The 18,228-nt window shown below is 39.4% G+C and overlaps 1 protein-coding gene across 1 annotated transcript in view; it reads right to left on the bottom strand.

The window, feature by feature from the left end:
• Positions 1-14,561, bottom strand: part of LOC149086778 (uncharacterized) — a 41,443-nt gene extending 26,882 nt beyond the window's left edge. The window contains exon 1 of the mRNA XM_089231826.1: positions 13,688-14,561. Within this exon, the coding sequence (XP_089087952.1) occupies positions 13,688-14,312 (625 nt within the window). The 5' untranslated portion in view covers positions 14,313-14,561. The remainder of the gene's footprint in view (positions 1-13,687) is intronic.
• Positions 14,562-18,228: the final 3,667 nt, after the last annotated feature.

Raw genomic sequence — 18,228 nt, forward strand, 5'->3', positions numbered from 1 at the left:
TGAAGAAATGTCCTCAAAAGGAACTATAGAGGGGAGAAGGGTCGTATCAATAGTCTCTCGATGTTTTGAAAACTTTCTATCGAGGAAAAAAGTGCCACCTTCCACCTTGTTTTTAGTTTACTTTTAAGAAATTCTTAATTGAGAAATTAATTATTATTTATGAGTTTATGCAAACGATTTAATGAACTTAATCTCAATATATTTATTGAATCTATTTTTAATAACTTTTTTTCAACACATTTCCCATTCATTAGGCCCATATTCAATTTATTAAATATTGTAGAAATGCCCTCCTCAAAGGGTAATAGCAGCGATTCCATGGGGGCCATGCGTTAAAATCATGTGAAATGAACAATGGTAGAAAATCAATATAAGAAGCAAATAATGACCCCCTTCTGGATGTAGAGGCCCTGGTTAAAACTAGGGTTCAAAGGGGGCACCCAATTGGAGAAAGCTGAAGAATCACCGCTTTGAAGTACAGTTCACGAAAATTTGGCGAAACTCATGAGGCCAACTGCATATATCGATTTTGATAGATGTTTTTCCGATGTTTATGAATGTTTATATCTGCATTCATAACAATCATTCAGAGTTCATTTCGTTTCATTTCAGAAGCATTTAACTGACTCAAAATCGATACATGCAGTTGGTCTCTTATGAGTTTCACCAAATTTTCGTGAACTGTGCACTTCAAAGCAGTGTTTCTTCACGTTTCTCAAATTGTGGGGCCCCTTTGAACCCTAGTTTTAACCAGGGCCTCTACATACATAATGGTGATAAAATTTAATGATTTTAATCGCACAAAACAAATTGCATTAGACAGGCTTTATTGTTTAGTAATATCCACTCATAGAATAAAGCAGTCAGACCATTATTATTAATTTTTCTATTGTTTCGATCACGTGGGAATTGTTTACGTGGAAAATCATTAGTTGATATATACAGCTGAATCCCGTTTTAACGAATACCGTTATAGCGAAAATCTCGTTTTAACAGACACTTCCTAATCCCCCCAGATAAGTTTACATAGGAACAATGCAAGAAAAAGCTGGAATTCCTTTATAACGAAGTGATTTCTCCAGTCTCTTGGAATTTGTTATAACGGAATTCGACTGTATTAAGAAAAAGAAGAAACCAGCTGAATTCGACAGAGGGAAGAATTTAGAAAGTTTTTGAAGAACAGCTAAAATTTTTAAAAAACAAAAGTAGAGGATATTTTGAAGAACAGAGATGAAAAGATCCAAGCTTATTTCCTATGCTCAATGATTCACTTGGATCAGATCTTTCAGGATGACCTAATGTTTCGAGAGAAAATTTGCAAGCATCAAGCAAATTTTTTCTCTTATTTTACGAACTCGGCGTCTTTTCTCACAGCACTATATCTACAATGTTTCCAACTTCGATTTCGGGCACGTGCGTAATTAAAGCGATAACAAGAATAAATTTCCTTGTGGATGGAAAAACCTCGCGAGTAATTGGCCGCAAGATGTCACCCGGAAAACTTCGTAAGAAAAAACCAGGCTCCGAATTTTTGTATGTTTCGATGAATTGTTCAGTTTTAATGGAGCTTCAGCGTCGAACATAAAAATGACATATCTTATGCAGCCATTAATTTAATGGGAATACTCCCCCCTCCCCTCTTTATAACTGATCATAAGAAGATCTCACCCGGAAAACACCGGCCGATTAAACATCGAAGAATGGGATTGTGTACATTCAATGTATCGTCAAGCTATAATGTGAGTTTCGGCGCCTACCATTAAGAGTGAATGCATTTTTAATGAAACTTAATGTATTTCGTTTGAATGTTCTTTTCGTTTCGTATTAGTTGGTTTTCCGCCAATCACACGCAAGATGAATTGACGTGATTTAAAAGAAAAATGTCTTTCAGTAAAGAACTACATTTAGTATACAAATTCGGTTTTGGAGTAACAATAAGAACAGAAAAGCCAGCTATTTATCGGGATTTTCAACATACATACAGGGTGGAACATATAGGAGAGCCCTTTCTAGCTGAAATAACTTGTGAACGGAGACGGACGACTTGAGTGAATGAATGATCGAGTGAGCAAATGAACAAGTGAGTGGATGAATAAGCGAGTACGAGTGAGAATGAATGAGGGAGTACGAGTGAGAATGAATGAGGGAGTACGAGTGAGAATGAATGAGGGAGTACGAGACGAGTCAATGAATGAGCGAAATCGACCTGTCGAGCTAGCTCGCTCTTGCTCACTCACCAGGTCACTCAGTCAATCACTAGGTAGCTCATTTTATCACTCAATCACAGGATCACTCTCTCTCTCTCTCTGTTACTCACTCACTAGGTTGCTCATTATATCACTCACTATGCCGTTCATTACACATCATTCACTCACTATGCCGTTCATTACACATCATTCACTCACTATGCCGTTCATTACACATCATTCACTCACTATGCCGTTCATTACACATCAATTCACTCACTATGCCGTTCATTACACATCATTCACTCACTATATATACCTATATCTATAGCCATTCACAGAGGCGGATTTAACAGCGGGCACACCGGGCGCGCGTCCGGGGGGCCCCCGAAAAACCCAAACTTCACACTTTTTTTTAATTTAAGGGGGCCCCAATATTTTCTTCTGCGCCCGGGGCCGCGACCGACTTTAATCCGTCACTGGCCACTCGTTATATCACTCACTTACTCCCTAGGCAGTGGCGGATTAAAGTCGATTGAGGCCCCGGGCGCAAAAGAAAATATTGGGCCCCTTAAATTAGAAAATAATGTGAAGTTTGGGTTTTTCGGGACCCTTTAGAAGTCACGGCCCCTGGCGCGCCCGCCGCTAGCCATTCGCTTACCAAGTCACTGACTCACACAATATCATTCGATCAGTCTCTCAGTAGGCCGGTCACTCACTTGATCTCCAGGTCGCTCATTTACTCCCTAGATCACTCACCTACTCAGTAGGTGTTACAACTCACTTACTTTCTAGGTCACTCACTAATTCATTAGGTAGCTCACTTTGCCATTCACTTACCAGGCTACTCACTCTATCATCAACTCACTAGGTCGCTCACGCTGTTAAACACTTAATCACCTGGTCGCTCACACTGTTAAACACTTAATCACCTGGTCGCTCACGCTGTTAAACACTTAATCACCTGGTCGCTCACTCTGTCATTCCGCAACACTAACCACTCTGTCACTCACTCACTAACTACTGTGTCAATTACTGACTAACTTCACTCGGTCGTCCCTCGCTCATTTACTCGTGTCGAATTGTTGGTCGGTGAATTTTCCGTAAACCGAGCTACAGAGCTATGTAGTAGGCCTATACAGCTATCAGAGTTCTTCAGCCTTTTTCTACTTGCGGACCGGTGAGATTGTGTGAACAGTTTTTTTCACGGACCAGCATAAATGGGAGTGGGGGGGATAATTTGTGAAAAGCGGCGGTTTTCAACCGGTACTCCGTGTGCACCTCCCAGGGGCTCCGCGGTGACTCGAGGCAAATAAAATGAATCAGTAAATTTGACAGATAAGTAAATAAGAGAGGCCTACAAGGTTCTGCCATAAAAATTATGTACAAAAAAAGGGTTCCTCGAGTAAAACAGGGCTCCGTCATAGAAATTATATACTGAAAAGGACTCCGCCATAGAAATTATTTACTGAAAAGTGAGTCAAAAAAGGTTGAGAACTGCTGGTATATATGGTATGATACCATACAGTTTTTATTAGGCAAAACGAAGTAAATTTTCCTCCAATATTACCGATTTATGAAAACATTTTTGGCACGCATAGCAAAAAAAATTAATTGTGCTGCGACCCCTGCTGCTGCCACCTATCAAATAAAAACAAACTAATTGTTATAATTTTCCAAGTAACATTGGTTGTTGGTTTTAAACCAGTGCGCAGCACGAAATTTGATATCACATGGTTATGATACGACATATTTTTTATTTTATTTTCATGCGTCATATTGGTTTACATTTTATGCGCCAACATAATACCAGTTACTATGTGTTTATGTTTACCACAAAATAAGTTTGCGGCAAACGTAAAAAATACAGCAACCGGTATTATATGGTACACAAAATTTACATCGGCATACAGCAGGGAAATAAACAATATATGTTATCATACCATGTACTATTTATTTTCATGTTGCACACCAGTGTAAAACCAACTCAATTTTACTTGGAGAATTTGTAACAAATAGTTTTGTTCTTATTTCAATAGGTGGCAGCAGGGGTCCCAGTGTAACGTTTCTGTATTTGAATTAGTATTTATTCGAATTTCTCTTCTCTACAAAAATATCGGAACGGGAAAGTGAATAGAATTCGATCTCTCATCAATGTTTCGGACAACGTAATTTATCATTCTGACATTAGCCTTTTATTCATTAGCATCATCAATATCTGCAATCACGTATGCCTCTGATCTTTGTTATACATATAAGGGGCCACTCAAGTATTACGTAAGCAAATTTTTAGCCATTTTTGACCCCCCCCCCTTTGTCAGAAAAATTTCGTCATCAGCTCTGCCCCTCTGAATCCTAACTCATATTTTCATAAAGGGTGGTTGATGACGTAAGCATTATCCAAACCGCCCCCCCCCCGTCATCAAAAGTCAGCAAATCGGAAACCCCCTCTTCCCCCCCCCCCCCCCCGATGATGACGTAATACTTGAACGGCCCATAAAGACATTTTTTATGTAATAATTTTATTGAAAAATCACCGATTACTAAAGTTATTGGTTTTCACTATTTTTTGCAACCACATATTTGTTTTAAAATTTTCTCTTTTAAGAAATTCGACGTTTAAGAGATGGTATTTTTTTCGGCCCGAAATATACTGAGAAATCGAATTTTCGGGATGTTATGCCGAAACAAATATTTGGAAAGAAAAGTGATTTATCTCCACCGGGAATAACACGGGTGTTATAAGGAGCTAGCTATAATATCCGACGCTGCCTGGGTTTACATCAATTACTGGGAAGATTGAGTGACAAATCATTATGTACATAATATCGGCGGCATCCATGATGCGACAAACGATTGCAAAGGCATTAGCATGTCTGGAACGCATTGCTAGGGAACCACGGCAACCAAACTAAATATTTAAATTCCGAAGCTCCGGTCGCATTTTTTGCAAAATGCAAAACAAAATCTTAGAATGCAAAAGCAGCCGCAGCCACTTTTGCAAAAATGCGTACCGGAGGTGCGAAACGAAAATACATCCAACCTTAAATCATTAGGGGTCATTCAGGTATTACGTCAGCATCGATGGGGGGGGGGGAAGGTTCCTATTTGCTGACTTTTGATGACAAGGTGGGGGAGGGGAGGGGGAGGGTTTGGATGATGCTTACGCAATCACCATCCTTTATGAAGGTATGAAATATTCTTAATGGCATCTTATTCGGAGCGCCAAAAATGGAAAAAAAACCTTTCGATAGTTATTGGGCACCTGAATAACATTCTACCTATTGATAAGTCCCCTACACTGTAGGGCCTACACAGCCACTTCAATGATCTCTAAATGTTTCACGGATCCTTCAAGTGCTCTGGAAATGCTTTCGGGCTGCTTAAGTGCTCTAAAACTGCCCCACATGTCACTCAAGGGATCTCTAAATGTGCCACGGATCGTTTAAGTGTTCTACAACTGTGTCGCTGGTTACTTAGGTGATCTTTGAATGTGAAAGTGATCTTTGAGGCCTACCTCAGTGATCTGAAAATGCGCCACGGACCACTTAAATGCTCTGGAATTGTGCCACGGGTCATTTAAGCGATTTGTAAATGTGCCGCTTAGTTCATTTTTACAAAATTAGGTTTGAGGGGGGCAAGACACATCAGATAACCTTTAGGGCCACATTTGGTCCGCGGGTCAAGGGTTTACCATATATATGGCTTAAAGGGTGGGTCGCAATGAATTTTTTAAAGAAAAATTTCGAGTTCTTACCCTTCAAATAGCATTGAAATTAACCGAAATCGATTATAATATCATATAAAGGTATTTTCTTTCGAAATTTTAATTTTTAAAAAAATGTTTTTTGCATTAAAAAATATATTTTTTTCGTCTGGGGGGGGGGAGAGACGCACGAGCCCGCTATGCCCCCTTCCCCTCCCGCGTACGTTTCTGATCCCACCAATATGCGTTAGGAGGTAGGGGGCAGTGATGACGAAATTTGGCTGACAAGGGGGAGGGAAGGCTAGAGTTTTGCTGACAAGGAGGGGGGGGGGGGTCAAAAATGGCTAAAAATTTGCTTACGTAATACTTGAACGGTCCCTTAGCATTGTAGCATTTTGCTGAAGCTTTTTTCCCCCATTTTCGCTAAAGGGATTTTTTACCTAGCTCTTATACTATGTTCCGAAGTGAAACATCATTTCCGAAAGTGATTGTTGATGTCCAGAATTGTGGAGATAGAAATTTTACGACGACGAAAACTGACATCGTAAACGATACGTATTTCGATTTCGCAGACACCGGCATCCAGAAATAGGTACTGTATTATCAGTGAAATTCAACGAATTTTCTACTTATATCCCATAATAGCTGTGACGTGCATATTAGTATTCTTCGACGAGATACCATCAAAGCCTAGTAATTGAGCATCATGCTCAATTACTAGGCTGCAATACATACTGCATGTAACATCGATTCTTCCATATTACACCATGTAGAGGTATGGAAATTCCTCGCAATGATTCATCGCATCGATCTCCGTCGTTTCAGAAATAAGGAAATACTCGTATAATTTTTCATTTTAAAATAAACGATTTTTGTTTTTTCTCGCAAGTTAGATTACGATAAAACCCGTATTAAAAAATAAAGAAGGGAACAGCAATTGTTATGTAGCGCACTTTGTCACAACATAGGGAAGTAATAAATGGCGAAATAGAGAATTTTATTTTGTTATCTCGATAACCTTGAAATAAATAATTTAATAACAACACTTGCGCGAACTCTGTAGGAAAAGGAACTAAACTAGAAAATTATAGGTTGGTACAGTCACTTTTCCTGCTATTCTCATTTACTGCACTTAATATTAGCTATTGTCACTGTGAAATTCCAAGTATAGACTCAAAAAGACGTAAAATTAATACACGTTTCCGTATATATGTTTTATGTCTTCTTTTTTTAACAATGTTAGTGGAAATTTACTGATCAAGTACTGTATAAGATTTTTATATTTTTACTATTTCACTAATTTGACCAGTTTCAATAGTGATAATTTTTACAACTTTCCTGTCGTACGGACAGTAATATTAAAGAGGTTTTTGATGTCTTTTTTCGGAACGTGATCACAGTCAGTGCAAATCATCGTAAAACATCGTCGGCTTGGACTTAAAGAAGATGCAAAGAGTGCGATTGCACAGGGATGTAAAATATAGGATGGGGCGAACCGTAAAAATCGATTTTAATACATTGATAACGTATTGTGCATGCATTAACGAAGCTTTGACTTGAATTCTAGCAATTTATAGATGAGCCATACGAAAAATGTGTGTGAAACCTTTTCATTAAGTACCACATATGGATAATATGGTACGTAAATCCATGATCTTGGGTAAAAACCTTTTCTGGATTTTTTTGGTGCGACCCCTCAGCCAAGACTTTCAGCGGGGTCCTTATATCAATTCTCAAGAAAATTTATAGTTTAGTTCAGCGAAATAAAAAATACATAGAGTCTATAGCTGTCCCTCAAAAGGGTAGGCTGACAGGGTTCCAGCCCAAGGGCCAGGGAAAATTACCACCATTTAATAGTATTTTATGCTATAAATTCTCATCAGAAAAGGGTCAGTGAAAGTCCAGTTTAGGGGCCCACCAAAGATCTCAGCCTAGGGGCCCTGCCCCAGGATGTGTGTGTGTGGGGGGGGGGGTTCCACACGGGTAAGAGGCTTACATCCCGGAAGGGACAGAGCCCGGGTCGTGACTGGTCTGACAGGATGTGGGGGGACATGGCTGTAACCACAAACTGGTCCTGTAAACTTCCACCATGTGGAGGTTGTCCTTAACAACAGTATGATCCACCGAACGAAGCAAGATTCTGTAAGACCCTTATTAACATAGGCCAACTTGAAGTGCTAGTCATCTCAATTTATAAACTTTCATGATGTATGACAGACTTTTAGACTTTTTTTTTTGCATTTTGGTCTCGTTGACATGAAGTTCCTCACTGTGGACGTGCACTAACGGATAGGCTCATATTTAAGAAGGCCTTCCGTGCGGGAACCCCTCTAGAGCAATTGTAACGGAACCACAAACTTACATCTAGTGACTTCCATAAATTGGTTTTCGGTAGATGTATAAAGGCAGAGTTGATTCCGAACCCCCCACCCCTGGGCTAGAGCAGAGTTCTTCAATCTTTTTCTAGTCGCGAGCACTGCCTGTATCCATGATGAAAAGAACAGCACCCTATGTGGCAAGTTCGACATGCGAATGCATGAAATAAGGATGATTTCAATCCTAGAACGCAATTTGCGCAAGGTATTTGATTGGAATGTTGATCAAGTGCTCGTGAGCACGAAATCGGACACGAGCATCGAGCACTTTGGGGGCTTCATTCAGCACCGTGGTGCTAACGAGCAACGTTGATGAAGATGCCTGGGAGAGAGAGCTCTGTCACATCTCTTGTTTGAGAGGATGCATATATACGAGTATAGTGTAGAGGGGCCGCAAATGACTGCGTCTGGCCTTTATCGAAAGAAAAATACATGACAATATTAACATGTGCTCAAACACAAATCAACGTAATGTTCATCCTTGGATGCAGTTTAATTAGCTCGTTCAGTTGAAGACCTCTTGGAGCATCGACGTGCTCCAAGTGCAAGCAATTGAATTAAAGATTATCAGCTATAGAATAGATATAGCCATTCGATTATCGATAACGTTCTTGTTTATATACAGAAGGAGTTTCTATCTTCATAAGATGAGTAAGATTTAATCATTTTGCTCATACAGCATGAATTTTATTCTTTAATTAGGAAAGTTTGATCGAGATCTTTCATGATACGATAACGTTCAGGCAAAAATTAATCTGCATCTGAGGTACTAAAGTGTATGTCTGATTTGAAAGGTCCGGATAACTTTTTACGATCGATAGCCTATGACCAGTACACACAATCACACATCCGTCACAACTCATAGTAGTAAATTGACCATGGCGCTAGGACCAGAGTCGTACTAGCTTGAACGAAAAAAAGCCTACAACCTGCCAATACCATATGATTTAGATATTTATGAACCAGTTAAAGCTATGGTACAATAAATACCACAGCGGCCTCCGAAAAAAGGTTCGAGTCTCTAGCTGGACATCAGGGGCGTACGCAGGATCATCCTTTTGGTGGGAGGGGGGGATACTTGTATATTGAAGAGGGAAAAGAACGGAGGTACAGGGAATCTTAGGAAAGTTTGTCACTGATTTTCAAAAAGTAGCACTCCAAAGTGAAACAGAGGTTAAAAAAGCATATAAATGCTTCTAACCTTCTTTTAAAACCCTCTAAGCGGCATTAACGAGATATCTCGGCTTCTGGAAAGCCTCTTATTTTAGCATTGGCAAGTCCAGATACTTTGTAGAGTTAATTTCTGAATTGAACATTTTCTCCGCAGTCCGCAGTATACCCTTCCTTTGCACCAGCTGCAAATATTCAGAATTGCTTCTTTATTGTAAAAAAAAAGACATTTTACAAACGGTTTAGTGATTTCTTATACTTTTCAGCAGGAAGGGTAAAAATTCAATACTTTTTTTTTAAATATTTTTAAAATTTTTTATCACTTTAGGGGAGCCCAAATCTGTTAGGCTCGTCCCTGCGTAAGCCTCTGCAGGGACTCTATAGCCTTTCAGCTCTGCCTACTACCCAGGGAATCAATCACTGTTGAATAATAGCATTTTAGACTCCCATTTTTGACTGCTCTTACAATTCGCGACCAAATCGCACAATTTTTTTTTTATGTGTGATGACTGTCAACTTAAGTAACATATTTCCGAATTTTCAAAAAATTCGGCATCAATTTAGCAATGTTTTCTTCGTAATTAACGTAAAATTCCAATTAATTAACTTTCTAATTAATGCAAATTGATTATCTTAGTTTAATCAAAATAATTAATTATTGAAATTCTAGGAAGAAAAAAAAAATTGTTGGAAAAATTACTTTTTCCCCCACTTTTTAAAAATTTATTTCTGTTCATGGTCAAGAAAAAAAATTCAGATGGAAAATCGGAATAAAATTTTTGAAAATTTCATTTTTGAAAAATCATAAAAAAAACTTAAATTTCATTGTAAACAAATTTTTTTAAAAAAACACTATGCCATTCATTCGACCTTTTAGTTCCCCAAAAATGCTCATTTCTTAGGGGTCATTCAAGTATTACGTCAGCATCGAGGGGGAGGAGGGGGTTTCGGATTTGCTGACTTTTGATGACAGGGGGGGGAGGGGGGTTTGAAGGTTGCTTATGTCATCAACCACCCCTTTTTGAAGATATGAAATATTCTAAGCTGCTGACGAAATTTTGCTGACAGGGGTGGAGGGGGGGGGGTCAGTGTTTTGCTGACAAGGGGGGGGGGTTGTCAAAAATGGCTGAAAATCTGCTTACGTAATACTTGAATGGCCCCTTACCAAAACTTCAATGAAAAGTACATTTGAAAAATTTTCAAACGAAGCGTTGCGCAAATGAACGGCAGCCAAAAATGGGTTGGAATCACCGACTTCAAAAACCAAACTAATACCCGAGAAAAAAAAAGGAAGAAAGCTATTATTCGTTCTCCCTGTCACTGAATCTGAATCCATAATTGCTAATTAAAGTGATTATGACACTGCTTTTTTTTTTTAGTTGAATCCAACGAAATTATTTATCGCAAGTGGGACGTATAGATACATCCAACTTTTTTTTTCTGTTTTTTTGCCATAAAAGACTGAATTAAAGACAATTATTTCGGACCATGAGTAATTGCATTCGCGAGGTGAAAAAAATGGAAATAAGAGAATATAGTACTATCGTAATTGTTTTGTTTTGATTTAGCAACGGATATCGTACTAATGATCAACGAATATTTTGGAGAAGTGGATCCAACCATAAAATTAGCATTTCCTCATTTGTCACTCATTACATGGGCCTACTGTACAGCCGAAGATCAGAATCAGAGTTGATTCAAGCTAATTTTAATGTCACCGGTCAGTTGTTGTAAGTAACGTGTTACAAACACGGCCACAAACTTTTTCCGGATTCCAGGTTAATTACTTTGTTATGATGTTACAGAATAATACACCTGGTCTCCAGCAAATATTACATTTTCACTTAAACTATAATTTTACATTTTCTTTTTCTCGGAGAAATCATATCTCGGGGATTCTCGACCAGTGACGATGTGGCTTCCTTGCGGTCCTTTTCTGGGATATTCTTTGTGGGGGGGGGCCGCAGATGAGATTCACGTGAAAGGGGAGCCATGACAGGTGGCTAAGGGGGAGTATATAAAAACTATATTAAAGTGGGATATGGTGGTGGAGGGGGGGGAGGATATGGGAATATGAACTACTTTCAGAATCCAGCAGGGCTTCCCATAGGATCTAGACCAGTGGTTCTCAACTTTGGCAGCCCGCGGCCCGGTTGATTTCTTTTACGTGAGTATACGGCCCGGTCATACTCACGCCTAATGAAAAATAGATGGGGAAAAATAAAGCGGTGAACGATTCACGGCCCGGTTCGACTGATTTCAGGCCCCGGCGGTTGAGAAACACTGATCTAGACCATCTAAAAGAACCCATGGGCCTATCTGGGCATGACACGAAAGCCTCATCATCATAGGAGAGAGACCTATAACCCATTCAGACCCTGGTGTCATAAATGTGAGGGTTGCTTTTTCCCACTGTAGAATTAATTCTTTTTTTCTGCTTCAGGGAATTAAGACCTGACTTGAAGGATTGAGCAAGTTTTGAGTCAGGAATATGGTGAACATGAAATTTGGGGCTTTCAGCAGAGGGTAACACTTTGATATTGAACTTTCGGGGGAGGGGGGGGGGGGCTGAGATGATTTTCAGGACAAAGTGCGATTCATTACATAAAATTTAGCAATAAAATTCTGGAAAAAATTGCATATGAATATACCCTGCATCATCTTGATCGAGAAGAATTTGCACAAATTGGTTATTTCTTCGCAAAAAAATTAAAAAAAAAAGTGGAATAAAACCCTGAAAACTAGCAGTTGTGCTGCTGCCAGCTAGGTGAAAGACATAAAAAATTGTCGTTTTCTCCTGAATCACTCCAAACAATTCTTTTTTTCAGACAGAAAAAGTTTTTCTTCCAAATTATTTTTGGAATTATTTTTTCCTTCACCTCTAATACGGCGCTTTTACTATAAAGGCACCCCGAGAGGTCTGCTGACGAGTCGCACAGTCAAGGCCGCAACTAGGGAGGGTCAGGAGGATCTGGTGCGCCGGACTATAGAGAGGGCACGAACTTCACCCTTTAACTTCTCCTTCAACATTAAAGGGGGGGGGGGGGTACCAAAATGCGTGTTTGCACCTGCTGGACAAACATCTAGTTGCGGCCCTATCTAGAGCAGTGTTTCTCAACCGCCGGGCCACGGCAAGGTACCGGGCCCTGATATCAATCAAACCTGGCCGCGAGTGATTCATAGTTTCATTTCCCTCCCATTTATTTCGGTGGAGATGGCTCGCTTATACATAAACACTACTAATAGTCGTGTTTATATATAAGCGGGCCATCTCCACTGAAATAAAGAATTCAACCGAGACCCGGCTTCCGAAGGTTGAGAACCACTGGCCTAGACCATGCTCTGGTTTTGATGATACGTTGCTCATACAGAAAATGCATTACGTAAATTCCATTTGTTACCTTCTGCATTGGTGGATAGATAGATAGATAGAACCGCTCACAACCCCGGACTGATGCAAAGCAACTTACTTCCGTTACCTGAAAAGAGGCAGGGCTGTGTCGGAAAAATTATCAAAAATTAATAGTAGTGGGCCCCTTGCCCCGTGCTCGCAAGTATCAAATCACTCGCGTCGTTCTCCCTATGAAGACAGCTACCAAGTCGATATAACTTACAAGCCATTTGGGTAAAATTGATAGCTGAACCAGGGAGAAATATTGCACGAGTGCCCAGTGGCACATAAGGGCTGGAGACCGCAGCTTGGGATTTCGAAAGAAGTGAGGAGTGAAGCGAGTTGTTGGAAGAGCAATTATTGATGAGAATAAGTTCAAGAACTAAATTTACTTATCGTTTTCAGAATGTTTTGTCTGGTCTATACAAGGTCCTGGAGCTGACGGGGGACATGGGGTTACGGGGCCTGCAGGGTCACCTATGAGACCCCCCTGGATGTGTTATTGCACAATCCGGTGACGACCTATCAGTAAAACATTCCTCGGAATATGAACTGAGTCGTCGTTCGATTAGTAAGTCTACAAGGTCCGCGGTACCACAGGCCAACCACGACTCTAGCTCTGTCCTCTTGGAGGATGTAAACAGTTACGCGGGTTATCTGCGGTACCGAGAAGTTACGATATGCAAATGTCACTTTGGGCCTGGCTATAGGGAAAAGAACATTGTTTCCGAACCTGTGGTGCTCATACCCACTCAATGTGCGAGATATCTCAACCTGGGTACTCAAACTCCCATGCGCATGCCCATACTGGAAACATGAAATTTTGGGAACCACTGTATAAGAATTGAAGGTGTCTTACCATGATTGCTGATACTGTCCGTGTCGGAATCGATAACCGCAGTGTAGGATATACGATCCTTGGAAGACGAAGACACTGTCTCAGCATCGTTCGGTCTAGTCTTGAGAACGTCTCTCGAATCACAGATCTGCTTGTAGTCCGCAAGTTCCTGAGGGAGAGTCCTCTGGTACTGCACCGGCGACGGTCTCCTGCCCTCACTCTCTTCACTGTCGCTGTCCATCCTCCTATTCGACCCATCCTGATCGAAACAAAACTTCCCGGAAGGAATGTTCGCGGCAAAATGCGGCAAGAAATACGGATTCGGCGACGGCACGAAAGACGGGCGGTACCTGTGGAACGTGGACGGGATCAAACCCGCAAAGTCCTGGTGGCTCTGCTGATGATGGTGGCTATTGTGATGGTCGATCAGATTCTTGATCAGGAACGACGGTCCCGAGGTAGGAGCCGGGTTCGAATCGCGGACGTCTGCCAGGGTCGACGGGGAAGACCGCGGGCTGTTATCGGAACCGGATTCCGTTTCGGACTTCTTCTTGGTGCTGAGATCAGTCGGTTGCTCCACGAGCTCCTCCGTCGGCTCCGCGGACGTTCTTCCATTGATAGTGTCTGCGGACATCGTAACAGTCATATCCGTTGTATGTCCAACGAGTTGATAGTCATTCACATTCAATTTTTTTTTTTTTTTCCAACTATAATATCCGAAGGCACGTCACAAATTCCACAAAATTTGTAAATTTCTCGAACATGCAACAGCTGTGCGTGTGGGAAAAAACGGAACACGTTGGTATCTTTCAACCGCACCTCACCACGGATTGAAACAAAAAAAGGGCGTGCTGTGACATCACTCAACTCACTCACACACACCGACTGCCAAACTAACTACCGTACACGCATTAGGGCCCCCAACTGGTGGTGATCATGCTTCATTACAACTGGACTACCGGTGTTTCTTTTCTTCTCCTCTCTCAAAAAGCATTTGGTCTGATGGATTCGTTACTTCTTTTTTTCTTTTCTCCTTTGTGGGAGAAGGAAGAAATTAGAGACACATATAGACAAAAAAAAAAACAACACGAAGGGAGGGAGCGAGAGAAGAAAAAAGAAAACTAAGCAATATAATGGGGAAAAAAAACACGATGAAAGAAAATACAAAATAATAGTAAAAAGATAAAAAAAAGCAACGCAGAGAGAGACATAGGTAACGCCCCAACGGAGGGGGAGCCGTCCCTAGTGGCCATCACAACTGGCCGAAGAGTCAGCCAACCGCGAATCGAGCCTGATGACTTGACCGTAGATGGGCGCCCTCTGGTGATCTCTTCTCGTGCTTCGCGTATTGACCAGATTGAGCACGAAGAGAAGAGAGTTAGTTAAGCATGATTTTATTTCTTTATTATACTGGAAGATTAGAAGGAAAGGATTATTTTCTATAATTTTGTTATGATATGTAACGCCTGTTTTGAGCTATGAGGGAAAAATACGTTTCGGAGTTGTGTGTACGGAGAGAAAGAATTAATTTATGCATGGAGAATTAATTATCAATTTCTTAATTTCTCCATTGGAGGAATGTCAAAATCAATCGGGTCCCTGGGCCGTTTACTTCAAAATTATCTCTCAAGTCGTCAATTATTTAAATTAGTAATTTAAAAAACTGTTATTTAATGATCAAATTTTTGTTAAATAATTATTACAAATTTTGAAATTCAATTAACACATCAAGACGAATACAGAACACAGATACACAAAAAAAAAAACCACATTACATTCCAATATTAACCAAAGGGATCATACGATCCGTTTTTGGGTTCATTAATTGATAATACTTGGCAACAGACCAACCAGGTAAAAAACAGCACTCATATCTTGGCTTGAGTACATAAAAATTAGTATTCGTGCACTTTGAGGAAATTGATGTCATTAATTTGCAACCATAAATTTTTCGTGCTCACTGAAATTTAAAATTGATCAGATTACAAAAAAAAAAAAAAAACCACAAATACAATTAAATATATGATACCCAAATAAATAAGAGTAAGAATGGCTGATTGCATTCTACTTGTTACTCAATAAATTTGATTGATATCATTAATTAGTAATCGTTTAAATTTAATACATTTTTCGGATTTTATATCATGATTTAGATTATTATATTCTTTAGGTGCGATATATAAAAACTGTTTCTGTGTATTATGGTTTTATTTGGTTTTATTACTTCGTATTGGATTCCTGTTCGCCTTGTTTGTCTCACTGTTTGTTTTATTTTGAACCATGCAAGGGTTTTTCTGGATAAATAAATTTTTTTAAATAAAAGTATAGTTTCTGAGTATATTAAATCTATAGTCATTATTGCAGTCCTGGATCATGAACATTTTTTGGGATACATTGTTGATTACTTTTTGCAAAGAGCTTCTAACCATATTAACATTAGTCTCGCAGTTACGACCCTAAACTGTGATAGCATATTGTATAACTGGCAGTACCCAAGCGAAATAAATTGATTTCTCTATACAAGCTTATTATTTTAGATGTATCGTCGTCAAATTTTGCATATATACCAAACGGGAACCGACTTGAACGATAGGCTAGGCCGGGTATAGTTATAAATAAACCATAACGTGTTAACCAAGATTTTTATTAATCAACTGTTGACACATAGAAAAATAATTAAGAATATTCTGAGAAATTGAATTTTCTTTGTTATTCGAAACTAATGTATCGAAAGAAAAGTGATTGTCTCCTCCGGGGAATCGAACCCAGGTCCCCTTGCCGTTCGATTCCAGAAAATTCAATTTCTCAGAATATTTCGGGCCGAAAAAATACTACCTCTTAATTAAGAATATTCTTTTAATAATGTCTTTTGAGCATATCTAATTTCTACTTAAACTTAACAACCGTTTGCCCCAATCAGATATTGTTGATAATGTTATAAATGTCGTTAGCTGATCTTTCCCTTGCAACTGGATATTAGTCAATCAAATCTCCTGTAATATCAATCAAAAGTTTTTGATTCTTTTTTTCCAGGGAATTCCGCGATTCGGACCACTGTGTGACGTCAGAAATATTTTCCTTCTTTTGGTTTCGTGAATAGAAAACATTTCCAAAAATTCTTTAGTAATATTCATATTTGTCATCTCAAGCTCGAAGTAACAGTCATTTGAGCCCCACCCGAAATTTCATCGAGGGCTATAGAAAAACACTGTAGGCCTACATTTTTAGGATATCACTTCAACTAAATGGTCACGCCAATTACCACCTATTGCTGTCATTCTTTCGTCCACAATACGTGTCGGTACAAAAAATATTATGAAATATTCGCACGTATTTAAGACAGACATTTTCTGAAGTATTCATCACCCATTTTTTTAACCAAGGAACCTTTGCTAAAATAGCTTGACATTTTCCGTGAAAATATAACTTCTGTCACTGCCGATTCATTCGGGTTTATAATTTTTTGGCGTAAATATGCTTCATACTTTTTATTTAAAAAAAAAAGTGTTTGCATTTTCTTTTTAATTAAAAAAACAATCACAATATTTTTTGGATCTTACTGGGCCGCCCATAGTTCCTAAGGGTCCGCGAGTTTGACACCCTGCTCTAAGGGATCCTTGAAATAGGTACAGTAAAAGTCCGTTATAACGGCAGTTGCCATTTCAATAGTAACTAGACTTCCCGTTATAAGCGAATTTCCAATTTTTGCCCTGTCAGGTTATAAAAGTGTACAAAATTGCTGCTTTATCTGCATTAAAACGTCTTTTAGATCACTTCTTTCCAATATTAACGAATGAACAGAAGTCATGAAGAAACAGTCGTGATAATTTTTTGATTATTGGTGTCACAGTTGTTTATTCTGAGTTTTGCATAGAGTTTCGTATTATCAAGGCGATTTAATCGACAATCTGAACAATTGAAATTCTCAATTATCATATCACAGCTCAATTGTGTGCATGGCCTCATGAACTTGTCAAACATTTCCCAAAGAAAGTTTCTTTGCCACGATTTGTCATTAATTCCGAAGATGCTTTTAACTGTAAGTCCTGGTCCCGTGGTACCTCAGTCACTGAAGAAGACAAAATCAAACAAAATCACCACGCATCCCATGTTTACAGTGGGGAAGAGGGAAGCCCAAAAATAGGAAGTGTGTGTGTGTGGGGGGGTGGGGGGGGGGTTAAAAATTAGTCTTTTCTGTGCCCATTCTCATGTTAGAAGTAGGCCTACCTCAGACTTATTTTTACGAGGAGCATGTTGCAATGTAAAAGAGTGACCATGTTTTATTTTTGAAGAAAGAGAAAGAAAAACCGGAATATTTATGAAATTTTTTTGACGTTATAGTGAATGTTCCTAGTTTTGAACCCGCTATAACCGAGTGCTTTTTGTATCTTTAACATTGGCTACTTGCAGTCACTCGTTATTCCCGTTATAAGCCTTAGTCGTTATAGCGTACGTTTACTGCAACACCCTAAATCACAGTTTCCTAAACCGTTTGTTCCACCGCTCTCCTTTTGAATTTGAATACTTTAATTTAGTGTTTTAATAAACAATTACCCTCCTCT

This window comes from Pholcus phalangioides, unplaced genomic scaffold (genome assembly GCF_987345545.1).
Source record: "Pholcus phalangioides strain wild (caught in Gottingen) unplaced genomic scaffold, Ppha-v1.0 ptg000004l_1, whole genome shotgun sequence".
NCBI classification, from domain to species: Eukaryota; Metazoa; Arthropoda; class Arachnida; order Araneae; family Pholcidae; genus Pholcus; species Pholcus phalangioides.